Source organism: Dromaius novaehollandiae, chromosome 3 (assembly GCF_036370855.1).
Source record: "Dromaius novaehollandiae isolate bDroNov1 chromosome 3, bDroNov1.hap1, whole genome shotgun sequence".
NCBI classification, from domain to species: domain Eukaryota; kingdom Metazoa; phylum Chordata; class Aves; order Casuariiformes; family Dromaiidae; genus Dromaius; species Dromaius novaehollandiae.
Window position 1 is genome coordinate 102465883 of NC_088100.1, and position 12376 is coordinate 102478258.

Genomic DNA, 12376 nt, shown 5'->3' on the forward strand with positions numbered 1-12376 from the left:
AAAGTTGGGCATTTAATTGCAGAATTTCTTAATAGTGGAATAACTTTTTCTAAGTAGAAAAATAGCATTTTTTCTGATTTACTGCTGTATGTTTCATTAGCTGTTATTGTGTTTAAAGCCAAGCATTACTTTGATGTGTTGTTTTCAGCTAGCATGTCACCTGAATATATGAAAGATTTTTGTTCTGGACTGGTTAGTCATTCTCTCACTGATACAGACAGCAGAGTTAACTGCTTTTGACATCAGCTAAATTAGTGCATGCTACAGTTCTTACCTACTGTATGGCTCAATTTGCTGGTAGTATTAAAGCTTTAAAAGGCTCCTTAAATCTCTTGAGTATAGAAAAATCTATTATTTTTCTCTTCAGAATGTAAAAAGAGGCAACAATGAAGCCCCCTAATCCTTCTCGGCTCTAAATTGCATAATTACTGGGAATTTATTTGTGTGGTGACTGCTTTGTTATTTGTCATTTGAAATTGCTGGGCTTTTTTAATGAACAAGCCAAGCCCTTTTCTGTATGAAGAAATTTCAAAGACCACCTACCACTTATTACTCATGAACTCCATTCTTTATAGTATCTGACATTAGCTCTGCATTGATATAGACTATTATTACTGCTGCTCCAGTGTCTTACATTTGGCAAACAGCACTTTGCCTCTTTGCAGCTACTGTAGAAAATGAGTAATAGCTATTAATAAACTTTATTGTTCCATTTGCAGTAAGGTTAAGGATCTCTCATAGTAATGGGACAAACGCTGCATTTTAAGGGCCTTACTAAAGGAAAACTGAAGGAAAGCTTCCACTATGGGAGTTTGCCACAAACATTATGGGCATTTGGTTTCATCCACTCTCCGTGAGATACCAGAGCTTTTTGAAGAACTAGGGAAGTTATAAAATTAAAGTAATATTTCTTCTGAATGGTTCTAAGAGAGATTAACAGAATATAATTGAGATTTACTTTTTTTAAGAAGGTATTTGCTGAACTGTATCACCAAGATCCAATATGAGGCACATGTGTGAACCCAAAACTTTACTTGTAGTCTTGAGTCTCCTACGTAGCCAGACATCTGTGTAATCTTTCACTAGCACTAGCAATGACTGATGCCTGTTCAAAGTTGTACTTGTCTCTCTGGCCTGGAGGTTGCTGAAAGATCTCTATCTAAAATCATTAAAGTCTTCCTCAGGCTTTCTGGTATCATACAGCTGATCAGTTGAGTGTTTTTGTCAAAATGAAACAAAACAAAACAAATTAGATGATAGATCTGATTTGTAGGCTGGAGGCCACTTGCAGCTTATGAAGTCTTTTTATGCAGTCCACAAAGAAACTTCCTAACTGTGGCCCTTTTATTGTAGATTACTTTTGCTATGCAGGTCTCCAACCTGAGCTCTCAGCTAATAGCTGAAACTTCACAGATAAAACTTTGGGACTGCTATATTGTTTTCTACTCAGAGATGAATGTGTCTGCAACAAAATGTATGCCAAACTTCTGAGTTCTGTCCTGCAGTGTACAGGATGCCCAGAGTCAGGCTGGGCAGTTATGCTCCTGCTGAAATCAATGAGGGTTTTGCTACTGATTTGAGCTGGGTCAACATTTCGCTGTGAATTCCCACCATTTTTGTAGGTATAGAAGCTGTACCTTCTCCTGGCAACTCCATGCAGGAAATACATTGCTGCAAGTAGAAAGTTTAGAGTTTATCCTGTTTAGTCTTGAAGTCATCAGGACTATTTACCAGTATTTATTAGTACTCTTTTGAGAAGTAAGGCATGTGCTCAAGTATCTCCTGCAGTAGTGTCAGAGAAGCATAGAGCACTGAGTAGGACCTCTGGATGGAGGCATCCAGAAAGTACAGAACACAGTGACAGTTTTGGTTGTTCTAATAATGTGGCAAACCAAGAGGCAGCTCAGTGTTGCTGAATCATTCCCTTAAGAAACAGTACAGAAATTTGAAGTGTTTTATCTGAAAATGAAGTTTTAAAATTGCAGTATGTGCTTAAGCAAGTGTCAGAGAATATGCTAAAGATGTCTTTATTTATATACAAATCCAGCTTATTATTACTATAGCAGGAAATTGCTTGTCAAACACATGGTATAAAAGCATTTCACAGTCTTCATATTTTTTCTTTCAAATATCACTGATTTGTTTTTTTTGTTTTACCCCTCTAGTTACACTTACTACATTGAGGTGAAAAAAAAAGCTGCTACTACCAGTTTGCTGCGTTGCATGTGGTTTAAGCTTAAAATCAACACTCAAACAAAAGATGGTTCTATGAAGCTTGAGATCTAGGCTTAAGCTTCCTCTTAGATCTTGATGTTTAAAAGGATATTCAATTCACTTTAATAAGTATTTTCTCACCTGGCTGAGCCAGGCTTTGTTTCATTGTATGTTGCGTGGTATGGACTGAGATATTTTGTGTCTGAGTAGGAAAAGATAGAGTTTGTTGTTGTTTACCTTGAAGGGGTGCCTAAAAAGCTGCATATGCATATTTGTTCCTGATTCCATAACTATGTCAGTGGAGGAAATCTTAAAATACATATGCGGGCAGAATTCACCATAATGTGACTGTAATTCAACTGTAATGTATTTTCTAAGACAATTTAAGTTTTATTATTCTAAGTTGTACATCTGCTTTCAGAATAGCGTATCCTGCCATGGTGGTAGTTACATTATTTAGAAATAAGCACGTTGTTTGTCATTGAAGAGACAAGTTTTGCTATGGAGGTGTAGGTTTCAAGTAAACTTGCAGAAGAAAGTCTGAATCTATGCAAGCAATAGGCAGGTAATAGTGTCTTTTAAAAGTATGGATGGGTTTCCCAGGTCTTTGATGATGATGGAGCAGTTGGTACTGTTCGTTACGTGGAAAATGTTTATTCCACCTAGTCAGCATAACCCCTTTGCTTTAGCAATGTTTTATAGTTCATAATCAAGACATTAAACAGTAGACATTAACAAACTCCATACCCAGGTTTTATATCCACTTTCCTTATAGTCATCTTATTATTCAGACAAGACTGTAAGCATGTTTCAGAATTATGTGGCACACTTGTATTTATTCATAATTTGGAAGCCCTGCTTGAGCAGGGGGGTTGGACTAGATAATCTCCAGAAGTGCCTTACAGCCTCAATCATTCTGTGATTTGGGGATTGCCAATTAGGGAGATTGCCGCAGGCGACACTGGAAGAAAGATTAGCAGATATAGAACAGGCAGGGAAGATGGTTTAGAACTGCTAAGTGATGGGACATCTATGAAGGAAATCATCTCTTGTTTATACAGTCTTTTGGGCATCACCGCTTTCAGGCATTCCTTGAGAAAGAGGGACAGTGAAGCAACTTAAGAGCATTGTCGGTGAGAGCAGCTATCATTCAGTACTCTTCAGTGTCCAGTGTGAAGTGCTGTGGTGCATAGAGGCTCTTAGGAACTCACCGGGAAAATGCCAGAGTTATCTGCAAAGACTGCTAATGGAAGTGCTGGTTTTGCAAATGCTGTTCTCCAGTAAATAGAACAGGTGCCTCTGAGGATAAGTGGTTAAGTTAGACTTTCTAACATGAGGTTTAGCCACATTTGTAGTAGAAAGGGTTTGAGATCCATGGCTGAAACACTGCAACAACTATAGCACTACTTTTAAGAGACAATGAATGACCAGAAGGGTAGAAAGAGTATTGGAACCATAATAAGTGGCGAACTATCTATCCAGATCTTTTGTTCTGGAAGTAGGACACAAAGTTTGAATGATGCCTCTTTCTTGTCTGTATGCTGCACAATTTGTTGTCAAATTGTGCATTAGCTGCAGCATAAATGGTTTACAAGTCCCTGCTAGAGCTGGCACAGACAAACAAGTGATCTCAAATCTTAAATACATCTTAAAAATAAAATAATCTTAAAAATAACCTTAAATAAAAATACTGACACATTTGAGAACATGGGTGATTCTAGTTCAGGATCTCCAGAATTATGAAGTACTGCTATCGTGAGAATGAAGGGTTTTTCATCTGTTCAAAAATGTGCAGAATATACCTGATCCTAGCCATTAACATAGCTCTCCTTATGTCCTTTCCCTGTCGTAAGTATCTTTATTTTCCATATATATGGCTAACATCTGCAGTTATTTTGAGTTCAGTAAGAGTTTGGGATGTATGCCGGTCTTGGTATCTTACCTGTTCTATTCCAAACTCAGAAGAAGTGATGTTTTCTAAATGTTACTGTATTTCTCTCACATAGTACATTGTATCTGGTAACAGAGTAAGATTTGAATGGATTTGAGTAACAGCTAGTTTTAAGACTGAATTTCTTGAGAGACTGTCTTTCATTTATGCTATCATAAATGTGCCAAAAATTAGATTTATCACATGTTAGAATAAGGATATCTGCCCATTTTCCCATTCCCTGTGGAGGTACAGAGGCATTAGGAACAAGAGAGATCACGAGGTACTCCAGGCCCCCAGACCACACATAAGCGACATGGTTAGGGTGTCTAATTTGTAGTGAAAGTAAGTATTTCCTGCTCTTTAGAGAATGGATTTGATCTTTGTCCTGCATCTACTGATTTCAGAGCAGTAACTCTTGGTTTTGTCGTGGGCTAAATCAGACGATAATTAGCTCCCACTTCTTTATTTATTTTTAAGTGTCCTGTCATCAGTCTATGCATGAGGCTTTACATAATGGTGACGTTCAATCTGCTTAAATAGGCTTCTTTGCTGAAGTGCGTGGTTAGCCAAATGCTTCCCAGATTATGCTCTGTGATGCATGCCTTGTTGTGGTTTGTTTCCAGGAATAGCATACACCCATCAGCCCTAGGGAGAGACTGATGAAAAGCAAGGCTGTAGTAGTTTCTCTTAAGCACGTGTTTAAAAATATATATATATATATACACAAAATAAAATCTGGGTTTGGCAACTCAAATACTGCAATTAGATTAGTAAAGAAATGGTATCAATAGTGAGTTTAGCTTTAGACTGATTCATATGATCCTGACATGTGCCTGGTACTCAAATGTCTTTATCTTTGAGTGTTACCCAATGCTATAAATCTTTGGGAATCAGCTCGCAGAATCAAGCCTTGTAGTGAGATGGGGTCCTCTGGGCAGCACAATGGAATCTCATTGCATGGTCCCTAACACAGCTAATAAGTATTAATTTTAATTTAGATAGACACAGGGTCAGATCCCCAACTAATGTAAGCTGACATAATTTCACTGAACTCAAAGTAGTATATTAAGATGTCACAAAACCCCACTGTCAGGGACCCTGAGTTTAAACTTCAGGTAAAGGAAGGCACAGCTTTGTGGAAAGCATGACCATAAACAAACTCATCCCTGTTTTGCTCATTTGGCTTTCAGATATGTATATATGCCTTTTGCAGCCCTGGAACAAAAAGAAGGTCTTGGTACCTTTTTCCTGGGAATCATCAGTGTTGCATTTTCAATGAATGTGCTATTGCCACTGACTGAGGTTCATACCAACACATTTCTGCCTTTTCCTATCTTGTCTACATAATGGGACTTTTTTTTCCCTAAACTTTGTGCTGAATGCAAATTTGGAGGCAGCTTGTTGCATTATGCTTTCAAATCAAACTGCAGTTCTGTGAATCATTTTTAAAATGTACCTTGAAGACAGAGATGTATGCTTGCAGACAGATTTCAAAGATTATATTTTGGAAAATGGCCTTGTTGGTTTTACTGTTGATCACCCTGAATTCCAGTTAACATACTGGGAGAAGATGAATTAGATTATTAAGGATTATATGTGTACTCTTCTGTTGAAATGTGTTGGTAGCTAGAACTTTTAATAAACACATTGAAGTTGCCTACAGAACAAAACTGTGATTCAGAACTTCCACCCTTCAGATGAACAGAATTAGAGATATTTTTATAAAGAAGATAGCTATCAAATTATCTGCAATGAATAACATGACTGTGAAATGAAATGCATCTCCCCTTTATTGTTCCAGTGACTAGTCAAGATTTTCCCCCATTCAGAGAGATGTTATTTTCATGAACCAGATTTTACCCACTACGTCTCTAAAAATCAAAATTACATATCGCATTGCTGACATTTGAACATGTTTCAATTGAAACTTTTCTCTCAGAAAATCATTTGCATGTTTGTAGGATTTCAAGAAGTGTTCATGAAAATACTTCTTATGTAACTGGGATACCCTAAGATGGCAAAGGCTACCAAATAAACACAATGTTTTGCAGTGGAGCTCAGCACTGAACAAGTTGTATGAGGTTGATTACAAATTATGTTGCAGTTTCAAGTAAATATGAGTGCGTTTTATAGGATGTAGACAATCATGCCTCTATATAATGTGGCAGGTTTAGTTCTATCCAAGTTAGTTGTGGGGGGACACCGTGTCATGCCTGATAGGTAGATTCCTGTGATGTTGAAAGGATGATTATGAAGTTATTAATACAAATGCAGTGTGATTACCAGTTCTCTTTTTTGATTTATTAAAGTGCCTATCTTTCTCCCAACTTTCAAACTATGCAGATCCTCTCTTCCTCTTTTTAACTTATTTCCATCTGAGAATGAACAGAGTAATTATGTCTACCAGATCTGTTTCCCTTGCTTTTTTTCATTGTATTTTCAGTTCACTTTCTTGTAGACTCAAATGCAGAATGTATTTAAATATGCAATAAGCAGAACAGTTCAAAGTAGTGTTTTGTCCGAATCAGCCTCCTGGAATCCCAGTTTTTCAGTCTCTGTATCATGTAGAATCTCTCTATTCTAGGTGATTAAAAAAGGATGGATCCAATATCTGTACGTTTAAGTGCTACAACTAATTCTTCCATTCACAATTGGAAATTATTCGACATTGTTGGTTTTGTTTTTGGAACTACTCAATTATCCTGAAGTGTCTTTAAGATGTAGGCCCATGCTCTGATGTTATTGTATATTCTCATAATTCTGTTGATTACAGTGAAGTTATTTCTTTTATTTACTACTACTTTACACTGTTGAGAATTGAGAATCTTATGTAGTTGATTGAAATATATCAGTACGAGATCAAACTGAGGAATAGTGGCATCTGTATGTCTACTTATATGATTTATATGAAGTGAGGCTCTGATCTTGTTTTCCTCCTTTTTAATTTGTTCTAATAAATTGCTTCCCTCTATGTGGCTTTAGCCACCACAATCTACTTCAGTGCTGTTCTGAACATCGCAGGTGGGCAGGACCATGCGGTCTCCATACCCGTTCTTGGCCAAGTCCTTTGGCTTTCAATTCAATGTCAAAAGTCGTGATGTTTTTATGGTCCACATCCTTGTCCACAAGAAACTCAGTTGTTGTTGTTATGTCTCTTTGTGAGATACAGTCACAGAAAAAAAGATGATAGTAGACCTGGTAATTGCCATGCCAGATAGTCAGTATTAGTTGAAAAGATGAGCTTATCTTAAAAGTCTAATATAGCTGTTTAACATACAGCTGTTCTCTGGCGCTATACAAGTTTCCCGTCATCGCATCCCAGCACAAATACATAAAAGTGTTTGGTCCTAGATACAAAGGTTTTCAGAACTATAAATCTGGACTGGGGACAAAACTGAAACAGAAGACTTTCCTGTATAACACTATGAGTATTAGTGAAGAGTGGAAGCCAAATTACAGTCTATATCCAAGCAGGAGGAATACAGAATGATAACAGGGTACACTTCACATAGTATAGTTACACAGTAATATAAAATGGGGAATACTTTTAGGAAAAGAAAATAAAAATGTAGATTTAATGATGGCCATGTTCATGTCCTTGGCAGAATTTTTTTAAAAAGCTGCCTCATGATGGAAGGAGAATTTTGCTCCTGTCCTCTCCACACCGATGAATCACTGGAAATTCTTTTCCAATTAACTTCTACAGTTTCTACAGCTCCTTATGTATTTGCTGTTACCAGGATGACATTAATAACAGTATCCAATGATTACTCTTGCTGTTTCATGTAGGAAGTAGGACACTGTGAGCAGTACTATTAAAATAATATCATGTAGTCAGATGTCCGATTAGTATTTTTGAAATTGGCTGCTGAAGAGTTTAGTACTTGTTAAAATGTTTTCAGATTGAGCTGAGTGTAAGCCTGGTTCTGAGTAAGTTCAGCACTGGAAATGAGACATTTACATTTTCCACTTGTGCCATTATGCACACAGTTAATCTGGGGTTATACTGGTAGTTTCTAAAACACCTCCCACTTCTAAAACAGTCCCATTACTTCCCCCAGAAAACCCCCACACTTAGATATTGGGTAGATCGGGAGAATCAGCAGATGCCCTAGTCTTCCTGTAGTGTTAAGGATTTGCTAATACCTAAGTTCATGAATTTGACTCTTGAACTGGCTGAGCTATGGAGGAAACACAGAAAATAGAAAGAACCATTGGCATTAAAGTGTCAATGTGTGCTATAGTCCTGAAGTTTTCAGGCACAGTTCTTGTCCCTTGGCATGATCTAACTTGTACTTGCTGTCAAAAGTCCTCGGTTACCAGATCGGAGAGGAAAACACTTGGGAGATCCACTTTTTAGTATGTTTGGTGTATCTGAAAAAGGGAGACATATGGGCACTGTTTGATTATTCTGTATCACGCAAAGAATTAAAGGGATCCCTTGCATTTTAGTGCAGCATGGAGCAGGTGAAGAGAGAGAGTAGTTTGGTATAATGGATCTGCCTGCATGTAAAGACAGGAAACACGTAGACCCACTGGTCATGGGAATGGTTAAAATAATTCTTTCAAGTAACAGAATGTATGAACTCATATTTATACTTTCAGTGAGTTATGCTACTCCGAATGTTATTGCTTTATTGAGGAAACATTCAGATAAGGAAGTTCTGAGGTTTCCTTTAAGTGAATCTAAATCCTTCCTTATGATGTCATCTTAAATTTCACATATGTCATTGTATAAATTAAAGGAAATTCTACATTATACTTTTTCTTTCTTCTGTTTTGTGAATGCTAGTAACTTCATAATTATAATATGTTATTGATTATTTTGAAATAGTGTCTTTGTATAATACCCAACATGGCAGTATTTTTTTAATAATTCAATTTGATGAATCTTTTCTTCTTACAGATGTTTTGATGTCGGGCTACATCGCTTTCTGGTCAGGTAAGCTAATGATTATCTCAAATTGCAATTCAATTTTAAAAAATATATCTGTTTGCACTAGTAGAGATGGTAATGTCGCATGTACTAAATATTGCTTGCTACTTTCTATGGAAAGATCGCCTTTCTTTTTCCATTTTTATATTACTTTTAGGAACTTTAACTATTTGAGCTAGATATCTGCCCCATGATAAACTCTTAAGGAACCACTTCAAGAGTCATTCAGGGGAAACCTGACTCAGGAACTTTCAGCAGAAGTGTTTGCGTCATTTGTGAGGAAGTGTATTTTTGTATTATGTCAAGAGCATACCTAGAGGGGAAGACATATTGTGTAGTCTCTTACTGAACACCGTGCTTTTGTAGTTTAAATGAAACACAAAAATATTCTGTGAGATCGTACAAACTCTTTATTACAGGGAAATTGGGGTCTGAATTAAGGTTGCACAGGCATCCCTTATCCTGACATTTCATAACCATTGAGCAGTAGACTTTGCAGCCTTAAGGTTGTTTTACATGTTTCTTTGTGTGTAATATGACCGTATTTAACAGACAGTTCTCCTTACTGGTGCTGTTGTGTCAATAGTATTAACATATGCCTTTTTGGTAAGTAGATACAGTTTTGAGACTAATGAATGTATTTAAATTACAGTATCAATTCTACAAAATTATTCATATCTATATTTAGACTAGCAGATAAAGGATTTTTATTCATTATATAAGAATTTGTTAAAAATATGCTACTGCTGTAAAGGAAATATTGTGCACAACAAAATCTCCTGGAAATACAAATAACTTGTTAACCAGGAACAAAATCTTGGTAACTGCTGATGTACCAAATTTGATCCACTGGTTATGCACCTATCACAGGAAAAGATATAATCAGTTACTTCATATGAAAAATGTAATCAAATATTATTCTTATGTACTGCAGTATCTTGCATCATGTGGAGATTGTAGTAGTCATATGCAAACAGCCACTGAATTTGAGTGAGTTGAATGTTCTCTTTTTTGACTAAAATGTCGTCATTTCAAAGCTCACTGTGACTCCTGTGCAATAGCATGTCGTTCTAACCTTAGAGACACCTCTAATAATACTTCATTCTTAGTTTGTCACCTACCCCTATCAGTAACTTGAACCACTAGACACTTTCTTTATAACTGTTCTGTTAACGAACAAATATTGTTTACTTCTGCTATATCAGTATGAGTTTTGTTTGGTTTTCCTTAACTGAAAGAAACCATTGTTTAGTAGATGAAGGATGGATTAGGTAGCAGAAGACTTGGTTTGCATCTCTGCCATTCATCTGTCATGTGACCCTTAAAAAATTCTTACCTTTCTTGATTTTGTCTATTTAGACAGTCTCTGCCTCTGAGAACTTGCAGATCTTCTCTTGTGTGTTCATATAGAACCTGGTACAAAAGGTCCCCTTCACTGTTTGGGCTTCTAGATGTGAAATACTACTACTACTACTAATAATTATTAAAAAAAAAAACCAGTTGCAGCAGGGGTAAAAATCTATGAGTCATGAGATTTGAAATGTTTAGGAGATACTACATTGTTTTAAGTGCAAGTATTGCGTCCCAAAGTGGAGCAGGGAGCAAACTGTGACATTTTCAAATATGCGGCCAGCAAAGGTAAAAATAGTCTCAGCTTAAAGGACACACTGGGCTAAATCACTTATTAAGATGCTAATTGAGAGGACTAGAACTGTACTTAGCATGGCATACACAATAGATGGCTTGCTTGAGTGAAGCATGACACACAGTGTGACACAGAATTAGAGCTACACAAACTCTTCTGTATTCCTAGCAAAAATATATATAAAATATATTCATTCCTGTGGGTCTAGCTGTGGCTTGAACTATGCTTCTGCCATGGACTTAAGAAGCTCAGAAAGGTTTAAAAGTCTGAACTTTTTTATATTTGGTATTATGGAAGAATGCATATTATATTAAAAAAAGTTAACTGGATATTGTTTACAGGTTTGGACTGACCTGGATTGTACAACTAGATTTCTAATCACATTACTTGCATGCTGAAATATGTTGGCATCAAGGAACTGCTATTTGTGAAATTCAAGTGCTATTGAGTACGACTGTTTCAAGGTCTGGGCCTTGAATATTTGTAAGCAGCATCATACTCTTTGATCAAACACGGAGCCTGGAAATTCCTGGGAGAAGAATTAGTGATTTCATTATGAAAACTATATTCTCATATTGTCCATTGAATATGTACTGCCATACTTTGAAGGCCACCATTTGCTGAATGTTTTCACATTGTGGCGTAAAAGAAAGTAATTGTTACTTCTCCTTTTAGGATCAGCAAAATTATTGAGCAAAGCTATACAAATCAAACAAGTACTATACAAACAGATAATAACAACTTTTTCTTTGTCACTACAGGAAAAAAATGTGTTTTCTAAATTTAGGCATTTACAACACACTCATCACTCTGTTCTGAGAGAGTTCAAAATGAGTAAAAGTAGCATTTGAGGTAACAGTTTACTATGGAAGATAGAGCAAGAGAGGGACTGCCTAGTGCTGTTTGCTCACTGAAGCCATTTTATCCAAGCATTTCATCCAGTGCTGAGAACAGGGCATTGGATGAAATAAATTCTTGAACAGATGAGAATATTTATTCTCTTAATGCCAAACAATGCTTCCTTTAGGGCGATGCTGACCAGAGAAGTGGAGAAGAATGACAGTCCCTGGAGGCCTGATCTTTTTGAAAAATCGCCACCCTTTCAGCACTGCTGTGCCTTTGAAAAAGTGTGAATCATATTCATTCCGTAACAGATGCAGCTTTGCAAAGAGCTGCAGGACCGTGAACCCCCAACATCATCCAAAGGTGTCCATCTGTTACCAACACTCAGTGTTCACCCCATGCTTCATTATAACTTTACCTTATTTAGAGCTTCAGGCTATTTAAGTTTAGCTTTTTTCCTGGTGCAGAGGTTCTCCAGATGAAAGGCTTCAAAACCATCCCATTTTCTAGCTTCCTCAGATGAAGCAAGGCATAGTTTGTCTTCTAGGGTCAAAATTCAATAAATGTATTGCCACTCCTATTGATTTTGTTTAGAACCAGGATACCTGTATGTAAGGGCAGAATGGTCCCATGGAGAAAGAGGCATTAAGTTTCTAAATTTGGCTGTCTGCTGAAAAAAACAGAACATAACAGGGAAAAGTCTGTTCATCAGCTAGTTCACTCATGTTCTCATTCTCTGTGGAATACTATGACCTTGCATGTTGCTGTGCTACCCAAAAGACTAACAGAATAATAATGACATTGA

General features: G+C 36.7%; 1 protein-coding gene across 7 annotated transcripts in view; it reads left to right on the plus strand.

The window, feature by feature from the left end:
- Positions 1–12376, plus strand: part of HHAT (hedgehog acyltransferase) — a 192876-nt gene that overhangs the window by 57850 nt on the left and 122650 nt on the right. For all 7 annotated transcript variants that reach the window (XM_064509633.1, XM_064509628.1, XM_064509635.1 and 4 more), the window contains one exon: positions 9054–9089. In XM_064509633.1, coding sequence (XP_064365703.1) covers positions 9054–9089 — 36 coding nt within the window. The remainder of the gene's footprint in view (positions 1–9053; positions 9090–12376) is intronic.